Source organism: Lampetra fluviatilis, chromosome 54 (assembly GCF_964198595.1).
Source record: "Lampetra fluviatilis chromosome 54, kcLamFluv1.1, whole genome shotgun sequence".
In the NCBI taxonomy this organism is placed as follows: domain Eukaryota; kingdom Metazoa; phylum Chordata; class Hyperoartia; order Petromyzontiformes; family Petromyzontidae; genus Lampetra; species Lampetra fluviatilis.
Genome location: NC_136328.1, coordinates 919,948 through 944,713, shown reverse-complemented (window position 1 = coordinate 944,713; position 24,766 = coordinate 919,948). Strand labels below are relative to the sequence as shown.

At 53.1% G+C, this 24,766-nt stretch overlaps 3 protein-coding genes and 1 long non-coding RNA gene across 4 annotated transcripts in view; 2 read left to right on the top strand and 2 right to left on the bottom strand.

Moving 5' to 3' along the window:
• The window catches only part of GLG1 (golgi glycoprotein 1), a 57,715-nt gene extending 49,513 nt beyond the window's left edge, over window positions 1-8,202 (top strand). The window contains exons 18-26 of the mRNA XM_078879517.1: window positions 610-702; window positions 1,478-1,615; window positions 2,201-2,324; window positions 2,763-2,905; window positions 3,946-4,047; window positions 4,404-4,511; window positions 5,049-5,169; window positions 5,786-5,892; window positions 6,242-8,202. Coding sequence (XP_078735643.1) covers window positions 610-702; window positions 1,478-1,615; window positions 2,201-2,324; window positions 2,763-2,905; window positions 3,946-4,047; window positions 4,404-4,511; window positions 5,049-5,169; window positions 5,786-5,892; window positions 6,242-6,409 — 1,104 coding nt within the window. The 3' untranslated portion in view covers window positions 6,410-8,202. The remainder of the gene's footprint in view (window positions 1-609; window positions 703-1,477; window positions 1,616-2,200; window positions 2,325-2,762; window positions 2,906-3,945; window positions 4,048-4,403; window positions 4,512-5,048; window positions 5,170-5,785; window positions 5,893-6,241) is intronic.
• A 3,535-nt stretch (window positions 8,203-11,737) lies between these two features.
• Window positions 11,738-15,127, bottom strand: LOC144949569 (ferritin heavy chain B-like). The gene is made up of 4 exons (XM_078879512.1): window positions 14,894-15,127; window positions 13,335-13,481; window positions 12,999-13,124; window positions 11,738-12,763 (listed from the first exon to the last, which is right to left on the bottom strand). The coding sequence occupies exons 1-4, from the start codon at window positions 14,993-14,995 to the stop codon at window positions 12,611-12,613; spliced, it is 528 nt and encodes a 175-aa protein (XP_078735638.1). The 5' UTR covers window positions 14,996-15,127; the 3' UTR covers window positions 11,738-12,610.
• Window positions 11,738-24,766, bottom strand: part of LOC144949574 (uncharacterized) — a 207,398-nt gene continuing 194,369 nt past the window's right edge. The window contains exon 2 of the long non-coding RNA XR_013640288.1: window positions 11,738-12,408. This is a non-coding gene — a long non-coding RNA (uncharacterized LOC144949574). The remainder of the gene's footprint in view (window positions 12,409-24,766) is intronic.
• LOC144949572 (ferritin heavy chain B-like) lies at window positions 21,684-24,363 on the top strand. Its single transcript, XM_078879515.1, has 4 exons — window positions 21,684-21,915; window positions 23,179-23,325; window positions 23,639-23,764; window positions 23,988-24,363. Exons 1-4 carry the CDS (start codon window positions 21,814-21,816, stop codon window positions 24,135-24,137), a joined length of 525 nt encoding a protein of 174 aa, XP_078735641.1. The 5' UTR covers window positions 21,684-21,813; the 3' UTR covers window positions 24,138-24,363.

The window sequence follows — 24,766 nt, the reverse complement described above, 5'->3', positions numbered from 1 at the left end:
AGGAGTTGGCGCTGTCAGTGAGCTCCCGTTGAGGAGTTGGCGTTGTCAGTGAGCTCCCGTTGAGGTGTTGGCGTTGTCAGTGAGCTCCCGTTGAGGAGTTGGCGTTGTCAGTGAGCTCCCGTTGAGGAGTTGGCGTTGTCAGTGAGCTCCCGTTGAGGAGTTGGCGTTGTCAGTGAGCTCCCGTTGAGGAGTTGGCGTTGTCAGTGAGCTCCCGTTGAGGAGTTGGCGTTGTCAGTGAGCTCCCGTTGAGGAGTTGGCGCTGTCAGTGAGCTCCCGTTGAGGAGTTGGCGTTGTCAGTGAGCTCCCGTTGAGGAGTTGGCGCTGTCAGTGAGCTCCCGTTGAGGAGTTGGCGTCGTCAGTGAGCTCCCGTTGAGGAGTTGGCGTTGTCAGTGAGCTCCCGTTGAGGAGTTGGCGTCGTCAGTGAGCTCCCGTTGAGGAGTTGGCGTTGTCAGTGAGCTCCCGTTGAGGAGTTGGCGTTGTCAGTGAGCTCCCGTTGAGGAGTTGGCGTTGTCAGTGAGCTCCCGTTGAGGTGTTGGCGTTGTCAGTGAGCTCCCGTTGAGGTGTTGGCGCTGTAAACGGTGCGTCGTCTCTGCCTGCTTGCCCTTGCAGACGGAGGACCTGCGGCTCGACCCGGAACTGAGTGAAACTTGTGAGCCTGACATCAAGAAGTTCTGCAAAGAGGCCTCCTTTGGGAATGCTCAGGTACGGGTGGAGCAAGGCAGGGCGGGATGAGTTTGCTCCGTATGTTTATATATGTTTTTGTTTTTTTTCTGCACCACACTCTCGCAGGCGCAGAGTGAGAAACAGCTTTTAAAGAGAACCTTTAATGTTTGTTTTATTGCCCAAACACCGTTGTTCTAGGAAGAAACTGTTAGGAGCGGACGGCTGTCATAGCGGGGGGGGAATCGCGCTCCGAGTTGTCCCTCATGCTTGGATTGTGATTTGAGGTGGCGATGCCGCTGCGTTTTTAATTACAAATCACCCCATATCCGTCTCGACTATCTACAAATAACATTTTACCAGGGGAGGCCCACGGAGCTGGATGGCTTTTTTTAAGGGTCCTGACCACAAATGACAGCTCAACAAAGGGACTCGTGTGTGACATTTCTAGCAGCCAAATACTCAAAACGCATGTTCCCAAATGTGGAGGGAAAACCTGGAGGAACCGGATAAACATCCACGTGGCCATGGAGAGAGAGACACGCAATCTCCAAATATACAGCAGCAGCAGGCGTCAGGGTTGGGATCGAACCCACGACCTCCTGCATACCAGGCGAGGTAATTAATATCTCCTAGCCACCATGATGATGATGAGAGAGAGAGACACGCAATCTCCAAATATACAGCAGCAGGAGTCAGGGTTGGGATCGAACCCACGACTTCCTGTACACCAGACGAGGTAGTTAACATCCCACCACAGTGGCGCCCTGACTGCCTTACCCTGGCCTGTGCCCCCCCCACCCTTCACCACTCCCAGGTGCTCGAGTGCCTCAAGGACAAGCGGAAGAACCTCAGCCCCAAGTGCCACGAGAAGCTCTTCAAGCGTGAGGAGCAGGAGATGTCTGATCCCGAGATGGACTACACGCTCATGCGGGTTTGCAAGCAGATGATCAAGGTATGGAAGGCCCAGTGCCTTTTCCGCTGCACAACAAATCCACGCCAGGGCCGTGCCAAGCCGCGTACTGACCCACGTCGCGCCCAACGGATGTGGCGTCAGCCCCCCCCCCCTGGCCCTGCCTGCCTCCGAACCAGATTCGGATGTCTTGTGAGGCCCGCGTAAAGCGGTTTGGGTCTGGCTCTGCACAGCGAATAGCCAGCGGTAACCACCCGGACGTAACACGAGGACCCCGCGCTGGCTCTGCTCGGATGTGCCAGTGGAAAAGGGGTACAAATGGCTGGACCAGTGCCTTGCTATATAAGGGTGCCTGATTGGCACCGATCGGAGTGAAGTCTGGGTTCAGATTCGTGTGTGTGTGTGGTTTCACTGTGTACTGTAGCGCGGGTCTGAGGTGCTACATAAACAAACGACGACAATTTGCGCGAACCGATTTCCTACGTCGTATACGAATAAAAAATAACGTATTCTCTCGCGCGCGCAGAACTTGACGCGTGTGTCATGAGTGGTAGAATCGTGAAGTGTGCGTTGTGACGCTAAGGGGGGGGGAGAGTTTGGATGTCCGACGTTGCTTTGCCTCCACAGCGCTTCTGCTCCGAGTCGGACCCTCGCGACATCATGCAGTGCCTGAAGCAGAACAAGCACAGCGAGGTCATGGACCCCAAGTGCAAGCAGATGATCACCAAGCGGCAGATCGTGCAGTACTCAGGTGGGGGCTGGGGCTGGTGAGGGGGGTCCGCTCGATAGCGGGCGTCGGGGCGCTCGTCCCCTTACCCGGCGACGATGCGATGACATCACCGATGTCAACGTCACGATTCGATTCCGTCATCGCTTTCTTTTTAGCTCTTTTATGAGCGTTTCGAGAGCAAACTGGCTGCTAGCTTTTCAGTATTTGATATGCTAGCCATTAACATGTATTTCCTAAACTCTAACGATAATTTCAATCAACGATGGTTTTCGGGAACCAATTAACATTGTTAACCGAGAGTCCGCTGTATAAACAGCAATGTGTATGTCTTCATGTGGAGTTTGGTGAGTGAGTGAGTGAGCCCGTGGACAGTTTCAGGAGTAAACCTGTTCCGCTACTCGCCAGAGAAAAGCAACCCCGTCCATTTCGCACAAAGACGTTTTCGTTTCATTCCCGCAGACTATCGGCTGAACCCCATCCTCAAGAAGTCGTGCAAAGGAGACATCCCCAAGTTCTGCAAGGCTGTGCTTGAGCAGGAGAAGAACGATGAGGAGTTGGAAGGAAAGGTCATCTCGTGCCTCAAGCTCAAATACGGCAAACAGGTGGGGCTGGCCGGGGGGTTTAGTTAATTGCTTGACCAAGTGGTGAATGTTCGCTTGTACGCGCGCTCGTACGCATCGGTAGCTTCAACGCTAAGAATAAATAACCCTCCTTGTCATCAACGTTACCCAGCGGTCGCCGTAGTGGTGATGTTACTGCCGCCGTAACGTTGGCAACGCATGGAGGTTTCAGCGCTGTCCCCGGGTTTTGTTTGAGTAGCGATCCACTTTGACTGTTAATGACACACTGTGTTTGCATAGCTCACGATGTGCAAAGGCAGTGTTGGCTTCTGTGACTTGTGTTTGATTTCTCAATGTAATACATGGTGGATCAATGATGATAGTGACGGCGATGTTGTTTAAAATGAGACTTTAATATCTTTGCGAGCGTGATAAAGCTTTTCGTATCCACGGGACGCGCATTCAATATCCGCAATCTGGAGCAGGAGTGGGCCTGCTAATGGCGGGTGTCAGGTTTTACATTTGCACTAAGTGGCAGGCCCCCACAGTGCCCTGCTTGTTGCACCGTGAGGCTCCAGCAGTAATTACCCATCAACCTTTCGGAACCCTCAGGGCGCCTTTGCCTGGCTCATTAGCAGAGAGACGACTAAGTGTAAATTGCCCCGAGCGTGTTTCACATGTGTCGTATAGATAGCTTTGTGCACGCTGGGCTTTAATGAATAGTGAGGGTGCCTAACGGAGGTGGTGTGGCGCGTGCGTTTGCGTGGGGAGCCGTGGTGTAGCGATTAACGCGCTGCGCTACGAACCCGGGTCCAGAGTTTGATTCCCGCTCACGGCCACAACCGGTAACGATTATCTGAATCGGTCCTGAGCCTCCCCCTAGATCGACTCGGCCTCAAATGAGTACATGGTGTGGTGTGTAAACATCGCCACTGGGGAGACAAAGGTGGCCGGTCGTGGTGCTGGCCACTCACCCCCTCGTGTGGCGTTCCGGCCTTCATAGGTGTTCGCTAACAGCATTTGCTCCTACAGTCTGTTAAGACTTTACCGGGGGATCTTTGTTTTGTTGTTGTGTTGCACAGCGTATGTCCATGGACTGCGAAGACCAGATCCGCCTTGCCATCCAGGAGTCTGCTATGGACTACCGCCTGGACCCTCAGTTGCAAATGCACTGCGGCGACGACGTGAGTCTCAGCTTGACACTGGCGCACACGCACACACACGCACGTGTATTGAGGACATACAACTGCATTTCTATATCAGTGGCACCGTGTTAATTAGCGCGCTGCACTCCAAACCCAGCCACTGGAGTTTGATTCCCAGCCGTGGTTAAAACTAGGGGCAAGCGACGTCTGAGCTGGTCCTGGACTTCCCTCGTCACAAACACGCACGCGCCAAGTCACGGTGAAACGGCGTCCACGATTGACAACGGTGCGGGGGGGAGGAGGTGGAGGGTGGGGGGGTTGGGGGGCCTTCATCCAGCAGTGGAGAGACGGAGGGCGGCGCTCACGCGAGCCGTGCCCGTGTCTCTGTCTCCCAGATTTCGAAGCTGTGCGCCGACGAGGCTGCGGCGCAGGAGCAGGCGGGGCAGGTGGAGGAGTGCCTCAAGATCAACCTGCCCAAGATCAAGAGCGAAGGCTGCCGCACGGTACGGCGCCGTTTCCCACGTTGCCAATCCCGCCAGACCCTACCCCGCCGTGCGCCCGCCGCGTTGACCTCCCGCGTTGACCTCCCGCGTTGACCTCCCGCGTTGACCTCCCGCGTTGCACGCCAACAGCCGGCACCCTGTGTTCCGCACACCGCTCAGGCGGTGGGTTGGGCTCCATTCGCTCAGTGCTATCCTGCCGATTGCTGCGGTGCGGGTTTTAGCCGTAGAGTACACGCCGTCCGCATCACGGTGGTCGTTAAAGATCCCCCCCCCCCTCCCCCCATGTCGTTCGACATGCGTGGGCGATTGTGTGCCGATGTCGCTGTCAAAAGTTGTCGTATTCTGAAGAGAAAAAAAAATCGATTGGGATTACGCACAGCAACGTCGCCCCCTACTGGGAGACTACGCAGGTGACGGCTGTAAAACGGCGCCTTCGTGATAGCCTCGCGCCATAAGAATGTCGCGAATACCACATGTACTTCGTAATGATTATTAATCGTACGTTGTTGACAAGCTGCGCCCCGCTGTGTCGCGCAGGAGGTCTTCAACATCCTGCAGGAGAGCAAGGCAGACGTGTTCGTCGACCCCGTGCTGCACACGGCCTGCTCGCTCGACCTCAAGCACTACTGCGGGGGCGTGGCGCCCGGGGAGGGCAAGCGTAAGCTCCTACCCCCCCCCCTCCCCGAGGCGGACCCCGGACCGTGCACTTGCGGTGCCCTACAGGACACTGACCCTGTGACCAACTGTCCTTTTGTTTGTTTACCGTTTCATTCCAATTTGGCTTTCGGTGTCGTCGTTGTGACGTCTTTTTCTGCACCTGTCTCTTATGCCGAGGGGATGCGTGGGTCGGTGGGTTGGTGGGTGGCGTGGGTTGGTGGGTGGCGTGGGTTGGTGGGTGGCGTGGGTTGGTGGGTGGCGAGGGTTGGTGGGTGGCGAGGGTTGGTGGGTGGCGAGGGTTGGTGGGTGCGATGTGTGTTCGTTAGTGCGCTGCCCTACGAACCCGGTGATCCGAGTTCGATTCGCACTCACGGCCACCAACACCAATGACGAATATCGGAATTGGTCCTGGGCCTCCCCTAGGTCTACTCCACCTCAAATGAGTACCTGGTGCGATGTGTGAAATTAACATCGACACTGGAGAGATCAAGGCGGAAGGGCGTGGTGCTGGCCACCATTCACCTCGCCCGCCATGCCGGCCTTCATAGGTGCTGTTCGCTAACAGCACTTGTCCCTACAGTCTGTTAAGGCTATGCGGGTTGTCTTTGTCTTTGTAGAGATGTCATGTTTACTCGAATCACTGGATGACAAGACAGTCCGTCTGCAGCCCGAGTGCAAGAAGCGGCTGGTCGACCGCAAGGAGATGTGGGAGTATGCAGCCAAGGTAAGCATTGCCTGTGACGGCCAACACAAACGCTCATTACGGATGTCTGTCGCCACGATGTCGTCATGGCCAGCACATTGTACTTGTTGCCCAGAGGTCACCGATTCAGCCTCCCGGCCTGACGGTTGAACCAATGGACAAAGTTTCTGCATTCAGCCTCGCCTCGGGATCGACGGTACCAAACGGGTACACCGTAGTTGGTCGATCGGCGGTTGGGGTAAAGTACGAGTACGCCCAGCTCTTCCAAGACCAGCGTGGAAGAGTAGACCAAAATACCTTTCCAGAGGAAGCGACAGCCGCTTGAGTGATTGTTGTTGTTGTTGTTGCGTCTCCTGCCGCTGGCCGCCAGGTGGTGCCTCCCGACAGCTTGGGGGAGCTTGCCAAGACGGTCTACGACTCCCCGTCGCGCACGTACTTCCTGATCGTCATCCTCGCCGCCATCTGCGTGCTCTTCGCCTTCGGCCTGCTGTGCGGCCGCATCACCAAGCGCGTGGCACGCGATGTCAAGGACAGGTAGAACGCCCGCCCGCCAGCCAGCCAGCCAGCTCGCTCGCCCCAACCAGTCAACGATCCTACGGCCACGCGTTTGTTGCGTCGATACACGCCAGCAAAGTTGCGTGCGGTTGTTCTCCTCTTTCTGCCTCTAGCGTCGTCTACTGCGGTCTTTCTTCTCTGTCCACTGCTGCTGTCTGTTGCTCCTCTTCTTTTGCCATCGCGCTCTCACCGTGTCCGTCTAACTTATCTGTGGTGCTTTCTGTCTATCCTCATGTCTTGCTCGAAGTCTTGCAACGCTGTCGCGCTCTTTCATCTCCTGGGTTTCTTTCTCTTCCGAGCCTCTCCTCGGTGTGCGAGCTCCTGGTTTTGTGTTGTTGTACTGCGGATCGTCTTTGAGCGTCTCCACCATAGCCCCCTTCATGTCACAGCGCACATTCCCATCGGCACTCCGACCGTAGGTCCAAGACAATTCTTGGATGGGCGTCTTGTTTCGATAACTGTGAGCGTTTGCAGGTATCTAACCGGCGGTCTCGTGTTCTCTTAACTCAAGCTCCGTCTCTGTGTTTATCTCGTGGACCGATTGTTCAAAGTGTCACACTCTTGACGACACAATTAATTGACTTCATCCGAAATACTTTTTTTTATTTGTTTATTTGCCCTTGAAACTGGGAATTGAGATTTGTAACGGAATGCTGTTTGGTTCTCCCAACCTTTCCAATGCAGTGTGCATGTGGTGACATTGTAGCCAAGCAAAGCTGCGCTTTAATTTTTGTCTGAAGAATTCCCTATTTTTCAGAAACAATCTGCAAAATCCGGAGCTCTATGTCGCTACATACTTTTCAATCGTGCGCAATTGAAGCGTAATAGTGTTAGATGATACTTGTTTAATCAAGTGCTGGATACAAATTGCTGTTCACGTTGTCAGGAGGTGAAAGCGCCATCGCCTTGGTTGAGCTCGTTTGATTCAAGCGTGTTGGTTTTCATTTTCTTGTTTTCCTTGGGTTACTCGGGAGAGGTAGTCTTTCAAAAGTGACAGATAGTTGCGAGTGTAATTCCGCCTGGGAGTTGGGCGGGCTGGTTTGATTGTCGCGCTGGATCTTAAAACGCCTCGCTGGATTTGTGCGTGGCGTTGGCGATGCTCGTTACGTGACAACGAAACCAAACTCTAAACGTCAAAACGCGAAACGTCAAAACTCTAAACGTCAAATCGCTACGTGCGGAGTGTTGGTCGATGGACACGTTCCCCGTGTGTCCCAACAGTTGAGATTCCCAGCGTAAGATTATTCAATCTTCGGATTCCCACGTATTAAATACATTAGCGAGCAATAAATTTTTCAACTTCGTTCAATTACATTGGCGGAACGAATGGACCCCCCCCGGCCACCCTGCGAGTTACGTAGCCTGCGGTTGTGTCGTTGCAAGCATATACTCATTCTACAATTGTGTCTCGTGCCCTTTGTGTTTAACACAAACGGATTTGTCCATCAACCGGTCACCTTACAGAGAGCCAGTGGTTACATTTGTTTAGGTGGAACTCAGCTTATCGTATTGGGTACCATTTTTGTGTGTGTGTACATATAAAAACAAAAATATCATTAGCTGTCAACCCTATAATCTTAAGCCATTAAAACCCATTAATCGAGAAACGGTCTAGTTACTGATCATTTAGTTTCAGGGCACAAATGTACAAACGGGTGTATTTAATTCTAAGAAATGTGGTCAAAAAGGTTCTGTTGGGATACAATAATATTATTACTGTTATTTTTAATGGCCAGGTGTGAATTTAATAAAGTAATGCGGTTTGTTTGGGAAAGAGCAGTCGTCCTTTGGCTTTTCTTTCATAATACGATCGCTCTGAACCACGCACAGAATCTGCTGTGCATCCCCCGCCCCATCGAGTTCGTGGGTCTCCCCCTATAATCAATCGAACCACTGCCCGGAAGCACAAGCGGACGACGTGGAGGTGCATCGGTGACGTCGCGAACCCGCTCCGTCCGCTTAAAGCGCGTCGGGCCGGCGAGACGGTGGCCAAAGGTGCAGTCGTCGCCGTGCGGCGAGCCTCGCTCGCTCTCTCGGTGTCCGCGTTGCCACGAGCTGCTAGGGCTGTAACCACGGTAACGACGCGGAGGTGACTGTGGCCGTTCTCCGAATGCGCGCGGTCTACAAAGGTCCGGGGCTGCAGCAAGGGAGGGGGAGATGGTTGTGGCTCCTCCGTCTCGCCTGCGCCGCAGTCAACTTCCCAACGATTCAATTTGCGTAGTAGTAGTCTCGCTAAGAGGTTGCGTCAGGAGGTGCAAAAATGTGCGAAGAGTTAATTCTCACTCGCCTGATGGAGTGACGGCATGCGTGCCCGGGGACACGTCGGGTTGATTTGGCGACGGCGAATCGAGCGCTTGTCGGCGTCGAGCGTCTCGTCGACCGTTGGGGGCGGCTCGTCACAAATCGATGTGCTTCTAGTGTTGCCCCCACTGTACGTTGTCTCGGCGTTTCGCTTCACGTGCTGGAGAAAAAGTTCCCCGGCGCGTGGAAACGAAACGTCGGACATAGCGCCGGACGGCGCGCGGCGCGACCCGAACACGCTTCGGGAGAGCCGCACGGCACAACGGCAAGAGCCTGTGCAGTGGCGGCACCAATAGCCGTGGTGGCGAGCAGGAAATGACAGTCTTCCCAGATCGCGATCACGTTCCTGCTCCTCTCCCACGGGAGCCGCGTCGCACCACCGCCTCGTCGGTCAACTGGAGCTCAATGGGAACCCTTTTTCCACTGGCACATACGAGCCGAGCACAAGGCCCCGGTGACGCGGCTGGTTTTCCACCGGCTATATGATGCCGTGCCGAGCCAGAACCAAACCACGATACGCCGAACTTGCAAGACGTCTGAATCTGGCACCGTTGCAAGTAGGGCCAGGGGCTAACGCCGATGACACGTTCACTGCGTGCCACGTAGGTCGGTACACTGAGGACACGCAGCGTCGCTGCATCCCCCAGTCGCATCTCAACCTGTTCATTACATGTACCATCAGTCGTGTACCGCTTGGCTCTGCTTCGTTGGAAAATGCATTGCTGGCAGCACCGAAGCGGTGCTCCGGGCTCGCACAGCACAGCCCTGGCACGCCCGAGGTAGTGCAGTGGAACAGAGGCACCGCCGCAGGGCAACGCTCGTGCTCGCACCCGCCCGTTCGCACCGCTGCGTCCGGCAACTCCCGGCGACGCGCAGTGGCGTGCGCGCTTGTTGACGGGCGTCCATCGCGCTCCTCGGTCAGTCTCACATCCTGAGTATCCCCCCCACCCACCCCCAAAAAAGAAATGGTCCGAGCCGCGATAATGCATCTTACGCGCACCACCTTCCCTACCACCACAGAAATTCTGTTGTTACCCTGAATGTAAGAAACAAGCTATTTGGCTGAATGAAGGCACTCTGTGGTACTGTGAAGCTTTAGCTTTTGAATGCTTGCAGCATAAAGTTACTTTGTTTTCCAGAGTGATGATAATGAATTTAGAGTGATCTTAATGTATTTGCAAAGTACAATACAATGAAGATATCTTTAATTTTTCAATATTTTGTAGCAACCACGTATTATTACGTGGTCACAATTTGCTATTTAATGCGTGATTTTTTTAAATATATATAAACCCTCCACCCACCACTCCCACCTCCACTCGTTGATTCCTAATCATTCAAAGTAGGAATGCTTTCCAATCTGGGAATTCTGGAATTTTATACTGGCTAGGTAAAGCGGTCTGGGTACGGAGAGGGCTCTCTCAGCGGAGGTGTGTGTAATTATTATTCTTGTTCTGGGCTTTTCGGCTGAATGCCGAACGTTGGTCTGTTTTGTTTGTTATTTTTCACGTCTCGATTCGGTGTGCGTGCGTGTGCTCGCTCGGTTGTTTACTATGATTTCGGGGGGGGGGGGGGGGGTATATCGGATGGGGGACGGGTCGGACAAAAATTATATTCAACGTGGGGGGGGGGCAGTCGTTGACAATTATTTTTTGCATGACTCAGCTGTGAAATTAAAAAAAGAAAATCTCTGGGTTTGATAGCTGTGTTTTTATTGTCATCATGATTATTCACTAAGAGTGAACTGTTGGCCACGAGCCTTGAAACCAGAGGTTGAGTATGGTATTGCCATTCGTGGCTCGTGAGCGAAAGGAGTTGGCTCGCTGTTGCTTGTGATGAGATGTGTAAATACTGTTTGTCTCCCAACTGGTTTGAAGTGTCGCGTACGGAGCGCCCGAGCAGCCATCGCGGCCTCTGGCATGGAAACATCTCTTGTCGTTTTCTTTGTCGTGGCTTCGTGCGACTTCACAGCGAGGATTTTATATCGTCCGTAATTGGCGTCGGGACCGATGTCGCGTTTAAGCTAGCAAGCGGGGAGTGATGTGCGATAAGGTGAGAGCATTACAAAAAAAATTACATTCAAACGGTATCAGAACATGTGAGTGGCTGGCTTCATAAACGCTGCAGGAAAATAAAATGTTTTACTAAAGACTGCTCCTATTGTTGTCATTGCCGTGTTATAAACTCACTACATTCTGTTGATGTGATGGGCACATGGGAGGTGGCTTGGTGTGGCCAGGACCAATGCCGGCCCCGGCCGCCTTTGTCTTCTCAATCCCAATGTTCACACACCGCTCTCATGGTACAGTACTTGTTTAGGGCCGAGTTGACCTAGGGGGAGACCCAGGACAGATTCCCATATCGCTCGAGTGAAGGGCTTGAGGCCGAGTGCACAGAGCGAGCTGCGGCTCGGCTGATCCACGGTCACCGTCCCAGTTTCCCACCGTGGAGCCTCAATCCGCTTGATTGCAGGTGACGGGGGGGGGGGAGAGTGCGTGATGGGGAAACTGCAGCAACTGTTGCCAATGGCTTCGATTGCTGGCAACGTTTTACCTGTAAATGCCCTAGTGGGTCGTGGTTTAGAGTCTTCATCGGCTCTTGCCTGGTTCTAAATACAGTTGATGATGATGGATGGTAAAATGTGAACCTCAGTTTTGTGTCAAGCTGGAGGGCAACGGTCGCAACAATCCCAGCCACCCCTGAGTTCAATTCCTGCTCACGGCCGACCCCAGTGATGATTATCTGAATCTGGTCTGGGCCTCCCTAGGTCCCACGTGACCTCAAACGAGTACCTGGCGTGATGTGTAAACATCACCACTGGGGCGTGGTGCTGACCATACCCCCCCTTGTGCTGTGCCAGCCTTCACCGGTGCCCGGTTACAGCACTTGCTCCAACAGTCTGTTATGGCGATATGGGGATCGTTGCCTGTTATCGTAAAATGCAGTGAGGATCTAAACAATGGCATACTCTGTATCTCTCTTTGTATAAAGATGAGAGCGAGACGATGGGTGATGCTCGTCACACTTTATTAGAGGCTCCTTCTCAGCACAGCAGCTCCATCTCGGTGGCCCTCGCTCTCACACCCCGGTTGGAGCATCGCCACCGCCCACAGGCGGAGAGTGAAGGCCACGGGAAGAGTCGCCGCAGAGAGGCCCCGCGCCCCGCCAGGGACGCGGCCGCTCCGGCCCGCTTGGCGCTCCGCTCCTCCGTGAGCTGCCCGTGGTCGACTCTGACCGAGCTTATGGCTCGGGTGACGATGTTGCATTCATCAGGAAGAGGAAGATGCGCCTTTACAATCGGACAGGTCGCCGTCGACCGCCTACGAGCAGAAGAGGGATTTGTCTGCGAGTCGCTGCGAGTGCACCGGGCACGGTGCCGGGGACGTCTCTGGGTATGGATACGAAGGCGCACACTCCTACACGGAGGCGGAGATGTCTCTGCACGAGTACCTCCTGACATAGGGGGCACTTGTGTAGAGGCTACTTGTGCTCGTTTTTATTCATTAGAAAATTGCTGTCAATTTTCATGCCTTTAGCCCCCCCCACCCTTAAATAATAAATTTGTCCCCCACATTTTCTTCATTCTACTGATCTCTTCCTAACTCAACTCAACCGTTAAGAGCGATGGAATGAGAGCTTTTAGACTTTAGAAACACCCCTTAAGGTTAGTAAGCTCAAAACCTTCAAGTGAGTTTTATTGACCTAGGTCAAAGGTCATAGGTTGTGCTTGCTTGGCGGTGAACAGAACAATGAACATGACTCGAGCGAGGGCTGTGACTGACTGACTAACTAACCAACAGACAAATGCCGTTTCTCAAGGAGGAGTCGCCGCGCGGTACAGAGAGGCTGAGCGTGGCGAGGCTGGGGGCGACGGAGACGCAGCTCAGCTGCTGCCCAGCGTGAGCTTGTCGAAGAGGTACTCTCCCGTCGTGGAGTGCGGCACGCCCAGGCGCTTGAGGTTGGTGACGTGTTCCCCAAGCTGCTTGATGGACTCCACCTGCTCCTCCAGGAACTTGCTCTCCAGGAAGTCGCACAGCTGTGGACACAACAACAACATCAGCCACGGCTTCATTGGTCAGGGAGACGTTTCATGGGGTGCGGTGGTCGCTCAAAGTGACCAGCGACTTGGCGGTGAGAGCCACGGACTTGAACGGCGTGGTCGTGGAGTGTGGCCGTGGGACCGAGCGGGGGGACAGCTTCGTGGCGAGAGAGCCGCGGGTTCTGAGAGCGACCGCAGGGTGCTTGAGACCCGAGCCACCGAACGTACGAACCTGCGGGTCTTTCTTCTCGCTGGCCAGAGCGTGGAGATCCAGCAGGGCCTGGTTCACGGTCTTCTCCAGCTGCAGGGCGAGCTGCATGGCCTCCAGGCCACTGCCCCACTCGTCACGCTCCGGCTTCTGCTCCCACACGGAAATGAGACGTACAGAATCTCTGGCCGGATTTTCCAACTGGGCGGCTCACGTGCCAAGCGCGGTGTCTCTCGTAACGGCCCACCGAGAGATGCGGCTGGCGGAGAGCTGACGAAATGCAGAGTAATGGGATGAACGATCGGTGAACGTGAGGTAGGAGACGAGAGTGCGGTGAAGTAGGGTCAAATAAACACGTACCTTGATGTCCTGGAGCACGGCGCGCCCGCCGCGCTTGTTCTGGTACTCGAGCAGCTTCTCGGCGTGTTCGCGCTCCTCGTGCGACAGATCCTTGAAGAACTTGTGGAAGTGCTTCAGGGCCACGTCATCGCGGTCGAAGTAGCTCGCCTGCGGATCGCACAAAGAGCAGCGACGGTGAGGCCAGAAGCACACTCGCGGCACTGTGCCTGTCATCGTCACCGTCCTCATCATCATCCATCCGTGATCTATCCACTGCTGGATGAAGGCCTCACGAAGTCACAACCATCCATCACGGTCTCACCATGCAGCAATCCACACAGCAGCTGTGCGCGATGTCATGATTGTGTACATGTTTGTGAAGGTGTACACCAGTAAATGTTGTATGAGTGTCTCTCTGTCAGAGTTTGTGTGTTACTGTGAGATCTAGGTCTGGCTTACACAGAGGATGTTGGGTTCATTGTCACAGCGGGATCGAATCCATCTGCAATTCACACCTCCGCCAATTCTCACCACTATGTGATGGTCAAGTTTTCTAGCTTCAATCTCTGGTAATTTTAATGTATCACTTTGACCATCTTGCGATGAACATTACTCCCGGTGGCCGGGCTGAAGGAAGATGAATCCCCCTCTAGTTGTGCGGTGGATCAGAGGTCACGTGAAGGGGTCTCAGAGGTAGCTCTGCGACACCCGCTTCCTTGGGCCGTTCGCTAACACGGAGGGTCGCGACGGGCTCCTCGTCCTCCGGCACGAACCCCGATAGCGCAACGTGGAGCCGGTTGCGGCACAACAGAGATGTTTTTAATGACCTCTGCAAAACCGAGCTGAATAATGTAGAGTCTACATGGCAGTGTGCCAGAAGAAGTTTGCTTTTCATCGGCACAGTACGTATCACATGCTCCCAACATGGAACAGAAACTTTCACAGTGACAGGGAAACTGGAACAGAATCTCGAAATGAGCATGGGGATGGTCATGCTTGGAATGCCAGCGATTCAGAAAGAGGAACGCGCGGATGAGAGAACGTGCACCAGCCAGGGGCGTCGAACTGGCCGCTGGGACACGAGGGCTTCGAGGGCAGGGCGCGAGATGGGACGATGGACGGCGGTGGAGAGTAACGATGGAGAGGCAGCCAAAGTAGCGAGGGGGGACGCGTCTCGGAGGACGTCCACGCTGGAGACGGAGCGGTGAAGGCGACGCGTGTGCAGGTGCTGCCTCTCGCACCTGCGCACGAGCCGGCCTCGTCGCATCTCTGTTGCTGCATCTCGTGAGAGATGCAGCAACGGCCTGGGGAGGCCTTCATCCAGCCGTGGATCGAACATGACCGATGATTCTAGATTTGAAGCTTTCGTGACTGCAAGGATTCATACTCTTAGGTTTTTTCGGTAAAGTCACGTCGGTAAAAATAAAAATAAAAAATACATAATAAAAATAATAGAAATAATATAATTATTATTTATTTTTACCAACGTGACTTTACGGAAAAAACCAAAGAGTATGACCGATGATGGTGATGATGGTGGTGACATGCGGGCCCGATGGCCTCGAGGCAGCGGCACTCACCAGGGACAGGTAGACGTAGGAGGCGTAGAGCTCCTGGTTGACCTGGCGGTTGATGGCTGCCTCCACCTCCTGGCTGAAGTTCTGACGGATCTGGGACGTCATGTTGTAGTTGGTGTGGTGGTTGGTCACGTTTGAGAGTTAAGTGAGAAGACACAGGGGGTGAGTTCTGTTCAAGCACTGTTGAAGCAAGAACCGCGTCCTGTGTGAGCTCCAGAGACTGTGAGCGGTGGAGGAGAAGCTGCGACTTTTAAAGACGGACGCCGCTCGCCATTGGCCGGACGGCCGCCTCCTTCCTCGCCGTGGATGTTCGTCGCCTGGACACGGGACGTGAAATATGAATCTGCGATGGGTGACGCATCATCGCGCTTGCCGTGCTGCTGAGGCGAGATGATACCACCGTGGTGTCGAGTGGACGTAGGGATTGCGTAACTTACGATCTGCTTTCACACTGACAACTCGGGCATCTCTGGAGTCTTCGCTTCCACGAGCTGAGTCGCCATGAGTTGGCACAGAGCGCTCTGGGATCCACGGTCTATCGACTGCTGATGATTTATTTCGCATCATCATCATGCGGCGCAGAAGAGAGAATATCAGCAACTTTGTACCTGCGGCAACACCACGGGAAGGGGAGTCGAGTCGAAGATGTAATGCAAGGAAGAGAGAAATAAGACTGGGAAGGGGAAGAGAGCGGATCAAGAACGGGAAATGATTGAAAAGGAACATAAAAATGCGAGCAAGGGGTGAGGAGAGATCCGCGGTTCGGGTGCTTACGTGTGTGTGGTACGTCAAACACTCCGTGTGTTGAGTGACAACTTCCACGTACTGTACAGTAAACCAGAATACTAAAATAAATGTTTTGTTTTATGATCTATTTACAGTAAAGAGAAATGTTTGTCGTCATATAAAATGGTTGATGTCAAGCGAGCCGAGAGTAACAATTAAAATGGAGGCTGTTGTTGAAGTGTCAACACTCAACCGCAGCATGAAGTCTTCCTTCTAAACATGTCGGTGCACATGTGATGGTGTACGCGGAATGGTGCACACGTAATGGTGTACGCGGAACATCCGAAGGCAACGGCGTGACCTTTAACCCGAACCGTGGCAGAGACACTGAGCGACCACGTTTGGAGAGCGCCCGGTTTTTATTTCCATCAAAGACCTTTAAACACCAACACCACCACCACCGTCGTTTTCCACGTGAAAAACACCACGGGAATCGAAACGTTGGAACGGAACACTTCGGTGGTCCGAATCTCATCGAAGGGATCGACACCCATGACAGATCTGACATCGATGTCACTTGCATTCAAAACGTTGACGGTTGCCGATCGATCGTCCATCCCGCGTGTCTTGCCCATATCCCTGCGCCCGTGGCCAGGTGAGGACTCATTGTCGCCAGCTTGCCCAGCTGCAGCAACACACGGGTGATATTGCTGCACGTGACGCTCAGGTGACGTGAATCGTCGCTGCTGCTTCTGCTGCTGCTCCGTGATGTGCCCCAGGTCACGTCCGCACTTCCCTTCTCGTCCCCGCCCTGTCCACAGCGCTGCCTCGTTTGTGCTGCCCGTGTCTGTAGGCATGCTGCCTCGTTTGTATCGTTTGTCTGGTGCATGCTGTCTCTCTATCTCTCTCTGTGTGCTGTCTCATGTGTTACACCTGCCTGGCGCGGACTCTACTTCATTACAGGGGCGTGTCTGTGTCCTGTCCATTAGTTGTACTGTGTCGCTTGTACTGTTTTGTAAGTTGTCTCGTGTGTATTTTCCGATGTGCACTGTAGTTTGTGCTGTGCATCTTGTTGGGATTGTCTGTCTCGTTGATGTTTTGTAAATGCCACCTAGTTTGTCTTGTATGGCTTGTACAGTACTATCTCATTTCAGAATATGTATTAATACTGGAGGAATCCGATGAGCTATAAATCTTTTTCACAGATGTCCACTCTCGTTTTAATGCAGTTTGTACTCTGGCCTGTACTCTCCCGTGTGTACTTCTGTCATATTTGTACTGTCTCGTTTGTCAATTATATTTCATTTGTACAAATCTCATATTATTGTGAAAGTTCTCATTTGTACCGTCATATGTGCTGCTCTATTTTGTCTCGCCGTCTCGTCCGCACTGCCCTGTCTCGTTTGCGGCGTAGCTTTTTTAAAGTTAATGTATTGTGGAAGTTACCAGTGGTTCTTAACATTTACTGCAGCCTTGCACCCCAATAATTTGTTTTACGATCGAGAACCAATGTTAATCAATACAATGGGGGTTGACGAAACAGAGTAGTTGTGCTCATGTGCCCGTGCTGAAAATTGTGTTTCGATGATTTACTTTCTGGCCGTGTCTTGCACCCCCAGAGCGTGCCTGGACCCCCCGGTTAAGAACCACTGATCGACACATTGTACTTTAGAATACATAATGCGATGTCGAGTATAACAACATGCACTCGAACATGTTCATAGCCTGTAACACCACGTGTTGTCCGCATGCCTGTCAGCCCCTTATCTCAGTACCCTACCTTACTGCAGAACAATCCAGACCTTACTGGTCACCACGTACCCCTTACACATCTCAACGTTCATCCTACAAAAGTCCCATCACAAGGGAGAAACACAAATAGATTAAAGAAATTGCCCGTATTGAAACGACTTGCGCCGTATGGACCTGAAAACTCAAATCTCCCTGTGCAAGAACACGGGGTTCTAAACCGAGTGGGGGTGACAGCTTAGAGTCCGACTGGCTGGTCGAGGCTTGGCTGACAGGTTGGGTGCGTCAGGCGGAAAAAAATGAAATTAAAATGAATAAAAAATAAAATAACAAAAATCACGATGTTTCGGAGGCAACACAAGTCTCCGTCATCGGGTGGGACCGTCACAGCTAGATTTACTGTATCAAGTGAGGCTGGGATTCCAAGATGGATTCCAAGATGTAATCCCTGCGTCACTTGATACAGTAAATCTGGCTGTGACGGTCCCACCTGATGACGGAGACTTGTGTTGCCTCCGAAACGTCGTGATTTTTATTTATATTAATTTTAATTTTATCTTTTCTACCTACGTGACTTTACCGAAAAAAACTAAGAGTATGAATCCTTGCAGTCACGAAAGCTCCAAATCTAGAATGAATGCGTCAGGCGGTTTGAGTGTTGCTTCGTTTTGCTGACGACACCCGGAGCCACCACGGTCAGGTCGGGTCGCATTCCACGCGGCGCCAGGTGTGGCAATCGGCGCGCTGTTTTAGGGGCAGTTCAGTGCCCGCAGCGACCGCTGCTCGCCGTGTCCATTGGCCACACGCGCACATCCCACCCGCGACAACAGGTTTATTTTATTTATTTTATACCTACGCGACTTTACCGAAAGAACCAAAGAGTATAGGTTTATACGGGGCTGTGCTGACGAGACGTAAATGGTTAATGAGTTGCCGCGGGGTTGCGGTCCTGCCCCCCTTTAAAAAAAAAGTTTCATCTTTCATTAATGTATTCTCCCTTGGGCACTCGAAGGTGTTGATGACTTTCGTGTTGTTCGTCTCGGCCCAACGTTGCTCGCGACATTTGACCACCGATTGTCGGTCATTTCAGAGGGCGACGAAGGAGTTTCTACCGCGCGATGGGTCACGTCGCGAGAGAGAACTACCACGGACAACCCACGTGGGCCTCTACGCCCTTATCGCCGTACAAGTCTGCAGTGGTTGTCACAGGCAGGGGGACGATGTCGCTTCGTGCCATCCCAAATGGATAGGTTGCCGGCAGTGCCGGATGAAGCGAGTGCGGGGCCTGTAGGATTTGTTATAAAGGGGCCCTAAATAAAAAAAACACCTAAATATTCAAACTTGCATAGTAAAGTAATTGTATCTTTTTCATTTGCTATAAAGCCAGATAATACGACAAATCGCAAACTGTGTAAACACCCAGTCGTTCATAAAAGTTGAAGGAGGTATAGTACTATAGTAATAAGGCAAGTGCAGAATCACTGAACCGGAATTTATAGCTTGAAAGCATTTAGCGCAGGCCCCTTGAAAGTGCGGGGCCCGTAGCTACTACACATGTAGCTACTACACATGTAGCTACTACACATGTAGCTACTACACATGTAGCTACTACACACGTAGCTACTACACATGTGGTACACATGTAGCTACTACACATGTAGCTACTACATATGTGGTACACATATGTAGTAGCTACCTCTGCTACTCGGATAACCCGGCGCTGGTCGGCCTGGTAGACGGCGGCGTCACCACGAGTGGAGGCATCAGCGAGCGACACTCACGGGGACAAAACTCGCGGTGGCAGCGGTAGAAGAAGAGACGAGGAGGACACTGACCGCTCGTATCAATGCGGATAAGAGGAGCGGCGACCCACTACTCTGTAGAGTAACATTGGTATAAATGCTTGTTACAATATGAACAGCGCATTGAAAACGTGTACTATTTTGTGTCCTGTTTACAAAGTGTGTTCACACGATGATTGACAGGGGTGTAAATTATTTTTTCGACAATGTATTTATATAAAGGTACTGCAAGTAAGTCGTTTTCAGTTTTAAAGGCATAGTTTAATAAGACAACACTTGGCACCATCCTTAAAACCATTGGTGAAAAAGAGCAAAGTTTTTGTTTACACTATAATATAATGTTCATACGAGAGCCAGGGGCTTATTGAACCGTGGCTCCACGCCAGCACACAATGGCCGAACTCGTTTTCGAATTGCGATTAGAGGCAGAAATGAGATCAAGTAAAATTACCGGAGACCCAACCGCAAGTTAGAGCAATAGCAATGACGATTGTACGTGTGAACTTTTTTCGCACCGCACGGAGCCAACGGTGCGGGAAGGAAGAACAAAAATCAACAACAGTGAATCACGTGATGACCTTCGGTGGTCTCGATGTCTCCTGTGACCCGTGGACGAGAACAATCGACCCGATTCCGTAGAAGACCGGTGGAATAAAGTTACCTTTGTGCCGATTATTTGTAGACCAAGCCGAGTCAAAATGAATCCGTGTACATCAATGCAGTCGTCCAAGCGCTCACAAACCGAGGCCTAAATAACAAAAACGAACATTCATAGCTTGGGCAGGGCACTGCCGACGAGGGCCGAGACTGGAGATGGAACGACAGCCAAAGGTGGGAACTCTGCCGAGGGGAAGACCCCAGCACAGAGACGGAGCCATCGGCTCGCGTGCGGGAGCGCGTTGTTTGGTCGCCACGTCGCAGGACTGTGAGGGACGTCGACAACTTTGGGGAAAGGTTCATCCAGCAGTGGACAGACTATGGGTGATTATTATAAAAAATGTGCACATTTTGCCAACTCATGCTGCCGCAGCATTGTGAGTCACGCGCCGCGGGTCAAGTCGCGTGGTGTGAATGTCGCTGTTGGTGTCGTTTTACGGGGAAGCGTTGATCCCCGGGGGGGGGGGGGGGCTCTCGGCCACCCACAAGTTTCACCGCAGTGGGGACGCAGCGGCAACACCGCCAACTGCACTGCCATTCACACGACAGCCATTGTCACTGCCCTGCACGTGCCACCATATCACAGTGTCTAACCCCTTCACCATCATCTACCTACTGCTACCTCAAGTCCTCTACCAAGCCGGAGCCATCTCTCACGATCCTGCAACGCAACAGTATATCACGCTCCTAATACAACGGAATAGAAGAAGTATTAACCCTCTAGACTCCGATCGCACTGATTAAAACCGCTCATTAACACCCGTGCAAACAGAATAACGGGAAATCTAGAGGGCAACCAATCATATGGACAAACCAGGTTTGGGAACGATTTCTCTACCAATTGACCATACAGTATACAATCGAACATATACTTATTATTTATAAACGCAGACCATTATAACCCAACCGAGATGAATGTCATCATCGCAAGGCTGGGCACAACACATTGATACACCGCTCTAGCATCGATGTTCTGCGTCCGATCAACGTGGACATTCTGACATCGATGTTGATCCCTCCGTGAGATCAGGAACCCCATGGTGTCACGTGCCACACGGTGTTTAGAACGCCGTCAAACACCAAACATCGACAGCTCTCTGATGAAAATTAAAGCTGCGGCCTCTCCAAACGTTCGTGTCGGGTATCCGCACTGCTGGTCGTGCTAAAGTTCCCGTGTTGACCCAGCAACAGTAGGAATCTTGGTTCCAGTTTGATATTTTATCACCGTGGGTTTTTTTGTCACAACAAATATTTACATTGATCTTTTGTTGTAAATCCGAGGCGGGGAACCTTTTTTCTGCCAATGGCCATTTTTATATTGATACAAAATTATCAACTTAAAAATTTGCCTGTTATATTTGGTCAAACATTTAATTAACTCGCCCCTAATGCGATGGCTGGAACTGCTTATCTTTGACGAGGCGTGTGATGATGTTGGCTGGTATTGATGATGTTGCTACTCGCAACTGCTTTTCCAGGTTTGCTCCTAGATGTATTTAATTTACGAGTCCCGCCTGCGGTTGCCTTGGCAGGGCCACACCAAATGAGTTCACGGGCCGGATGTTCCCCACCCTGTTGAAGATCTTTTTATTTAACCATTTACAAGTTTTTCACTCCGACGGTTGAGCGTTGTGACAACAATCGACGTTTCCACCAAACACCCCGAGTGTACCCCCCCACCACCACACACCTGGACACGCGGAGGCCGGAGCAGCCGATTGGCCGAGGCCGCTCACCCCACGGGCTCACCTGGGCCCCGCCCACCGCCCCCGCAGGTGAGCGAGGGGGGGGGCGAGGGAGGGGCTGGAGCCGACCAATGGCGCGCGCCCCTCGCGCCTATAAAGGGCGGAGCCCGGCAGCAGCGCTCACAGTCTCTGGAGTTCACACAGGACGCGGTTCTTGCTTCAACAGTGCTTGAACAGAACTCACCCCCTGTGTCTTCTCACTTAACTCTCAAACGTGACCAACTACCACCACACCAACTACAACATGACGTCCCAGATCCGTCAGAACTTCAGCCAGGAGGTGGAGGCAGCCATCAACCGCCAGGTCAACCAGGAGCTCTACGCCTCATACGTCTACCTGTCCCTGGTGAGCTCACCCCTCCGACTCGCGCCTCGTCCCGCGCACTCCCCTCTCGCCGTGTCACCTCTGCGCTGAGCGAGGCGACTGCTCGCGGTGTCCTCCACACGCGGGGATGTCCACGACTCTGTTGGGTCTCCCGCGGTGAACTCCACGGTCCTCGCACCCGGAGCCATCCGCCTGCTCCTCTCCCCGCGCTCTCTCCGGGGGAGTCGCCTCTCGTCGCCTCTCCTCTGAGCGCTCCTCCTCAACCCCGAACCTCCCCCCCCACCCCTTCGCCAACCCGCATTGACCAGCGTGGTGAAGTATGGTCAAGCAAACCCCTACAACCGACACTGCGTGGGGAGTGGATTGACGAAGGCCCGCGACATTTTGTTGTTGTCTCCGTGTTGTTGTTGTTGTTGTCTCCGTGTTGTTGTTGTCTCCGTGTTGTTGTCTCCGTGTTGTTGTTGTCTGCGTGTTGTTGTCTTTGTTGTTATCTGCGTGTTGTTGTTGTCTCCGTGTTGTTTTCTTTGTTGTTGTCTCCGTGTTGTTGTTGTCTGCGTGTTGTTGTTGTCTGCGTGTTGTTGTTGTTGTTGTCTCCGTGAGAACGAGTTCACTTGGCCCATTCCAGCCAGTAGAGGCCGCTGCGACCACAAATGGTAAAAGTATCGCCGCTACGTAACACGATTGTTGTTGCTGGGTAGTGTTGTTTTCTAATTGCTTCTGCCTCAAAGGTAGAGAGACTGGTTATTATTATTCCCTACAAACTTTGCTTTTGTGACCAGGACTTTATGTGAACGAAAGACACAAATGCGCACCTCGTTCTCTTTGAAAATCGATAAATTTCCCAAAAAAAAATCACAAAACATCGTCACGTGACGCGGGGAGCGGCCGCCGAGTTTATTATTTATTTAGTGCCTCGTGACGGGCGGGAGCGGTGGCGCAGTGGTTGGCGCGCTGCCCCGTGAACCTGGCCACGTGAGTTTGAGTCCCGGCCACGGCTGCTACCGTCGGTGGCGAGTGACGAGTTGAACGTCGCTCGCAACAAGCCGCGTGGAGCCTGGCGGACAGCCACGCGCGCACCTCGACGCATCGACGCAATCGTCGCATCGCGCGCAGCCGCTGCGTGGATTGTTGCGTTGTGAGACGCGATGGATGGTGGCGACTGAGTCCTTCATCCAGCAGTGGGTAGATCACGGATGGATGATGATGAGGACTGTGACGATGACAGGCACAGTGCCGCGAGTGTGCTTCTGGCCTCACCGTCGCCGCTGTGTGTGCGATCCGCAGGCGAGCTACTTCGACCGCGATGACGTGGCCCTGAAGCACTTCCACAAGTTCTTCAAGGATCTGTCGCACGAGGAGCGCGAACACGCCGAGAAGCTGCTCGCCTACCAGAACAAGCGCGGCGGGCGCGCTGTGCTCCAGGACATCAAGGTACGGGGGGTGGACTGGGGGGGGTGGACTGTGGGGGGGGTGGACTGTGGGGGGGGGTGGATTGGGGGGGGTGGACTGGGGGGGGGGTGGATTGGGGGAGATGGATTGGGTGGGGGACTGGCGAGGTCACAAAGCCATGGAGGGGCGATCCGCGGTGTGCCAGTAGCGTCACCGTCTCTGTTCGTCTCCGCCCCGGGGGACTCTTGTGTCGCGTGGGTGGGTCGACCGGGGGCTGTGAATCCGTCCGATTCTCGTCGTCTCCTCTCGTTCGCTGTATTAAGTTTCCCGTGACTGTCCGTCCGTGTGGGAGCAGAAGCCGGAGCGTGACGAGTGGGGCAGTGGCCTGGAGGCCATGCAGTTCGCCCTGCAGCTGGAGAAGACCGTGAACCAGGCCCTGCTGGATCTCCATGCTCTGGCCAGCGAGAAGAAAGACCCGCAGGTTCGTACGGTCGGTGGCTCGGGTCCCAAGCACCCTGCAGTCACTCTCAGAACCCGCGGCTCTCACGCCACGAAGCTGTCCCCCCGCTCGGTCCCACGGCCACGCTGTCCCAAGTCCATGGCTGTCGCCGCAAAGTCGCCGGTCACTTTGAGCGACCACTGCACCCCATGAAACGTCTCCCTGACCAATGAAGCCGTGGCTGATGTTGCTGTTGTGTCCACAGCTGTGCGACTTCCTGGAGAGCAAGTTCCTGGAGGAGCAGGTGGAGTCCATCAAGCAGCTTGGGGACCACGTCACCAACCTGAAGCGCCTGGGCGTGCCGCAGTCTGGCATGGGAGAGTACCTCTTCGACAAGATGACCCTGAGCAGCTAAACGGCGTCCTCCCATCGACACGAAGTCGCGCACGCCAGCTGCTCCTTATAATCCGTAGTTTCTTCCTCGCTGGCGAAGTGTGCAGGGTCCTTTTAAAGTTCGGTTCTCTCCCCGGTTGATGTACTCCTTTGGTGGGGGAGGTTGTGGATAACATCTTGATGCTGTCATTGTCTTTGCATGAACAAGTGGAACCTCGTAGTGAGAATAAAAATTCTGAGCATTCAAATTGTGCCGAGCGTTTTTCGTGGTCTGCAACTCGTCCCCGGTTTGCGATGGGGCTTCATGAACACCTTGAGGTGGCTTTGACGGAGCACAAAACTAAACATTCTGCTGAAATCGTGGATATGCATTCAGACAGCCGCTTGTCATGAGACGGTGCTCAAGTGTCGTGAGTTTGTCTGTCGGGTCACCAATGACTGCACAAAAACCCACCAAATGACATTTGATCCTGCACTTAATGCGAACATTTCAGTCCTGAGGATTAAAAGCATCGGTTTGTCAACTGATAAACATTACTCTGGCAGAGTGGGTGTGAAAGTGCTTTCTCTAATTTGTGGACCAGAGATCACTTGAGGATTCTCAACACTCTCGTCCCTTGCCGAGCGATGTGCTTGTACGTGGCAGTACAG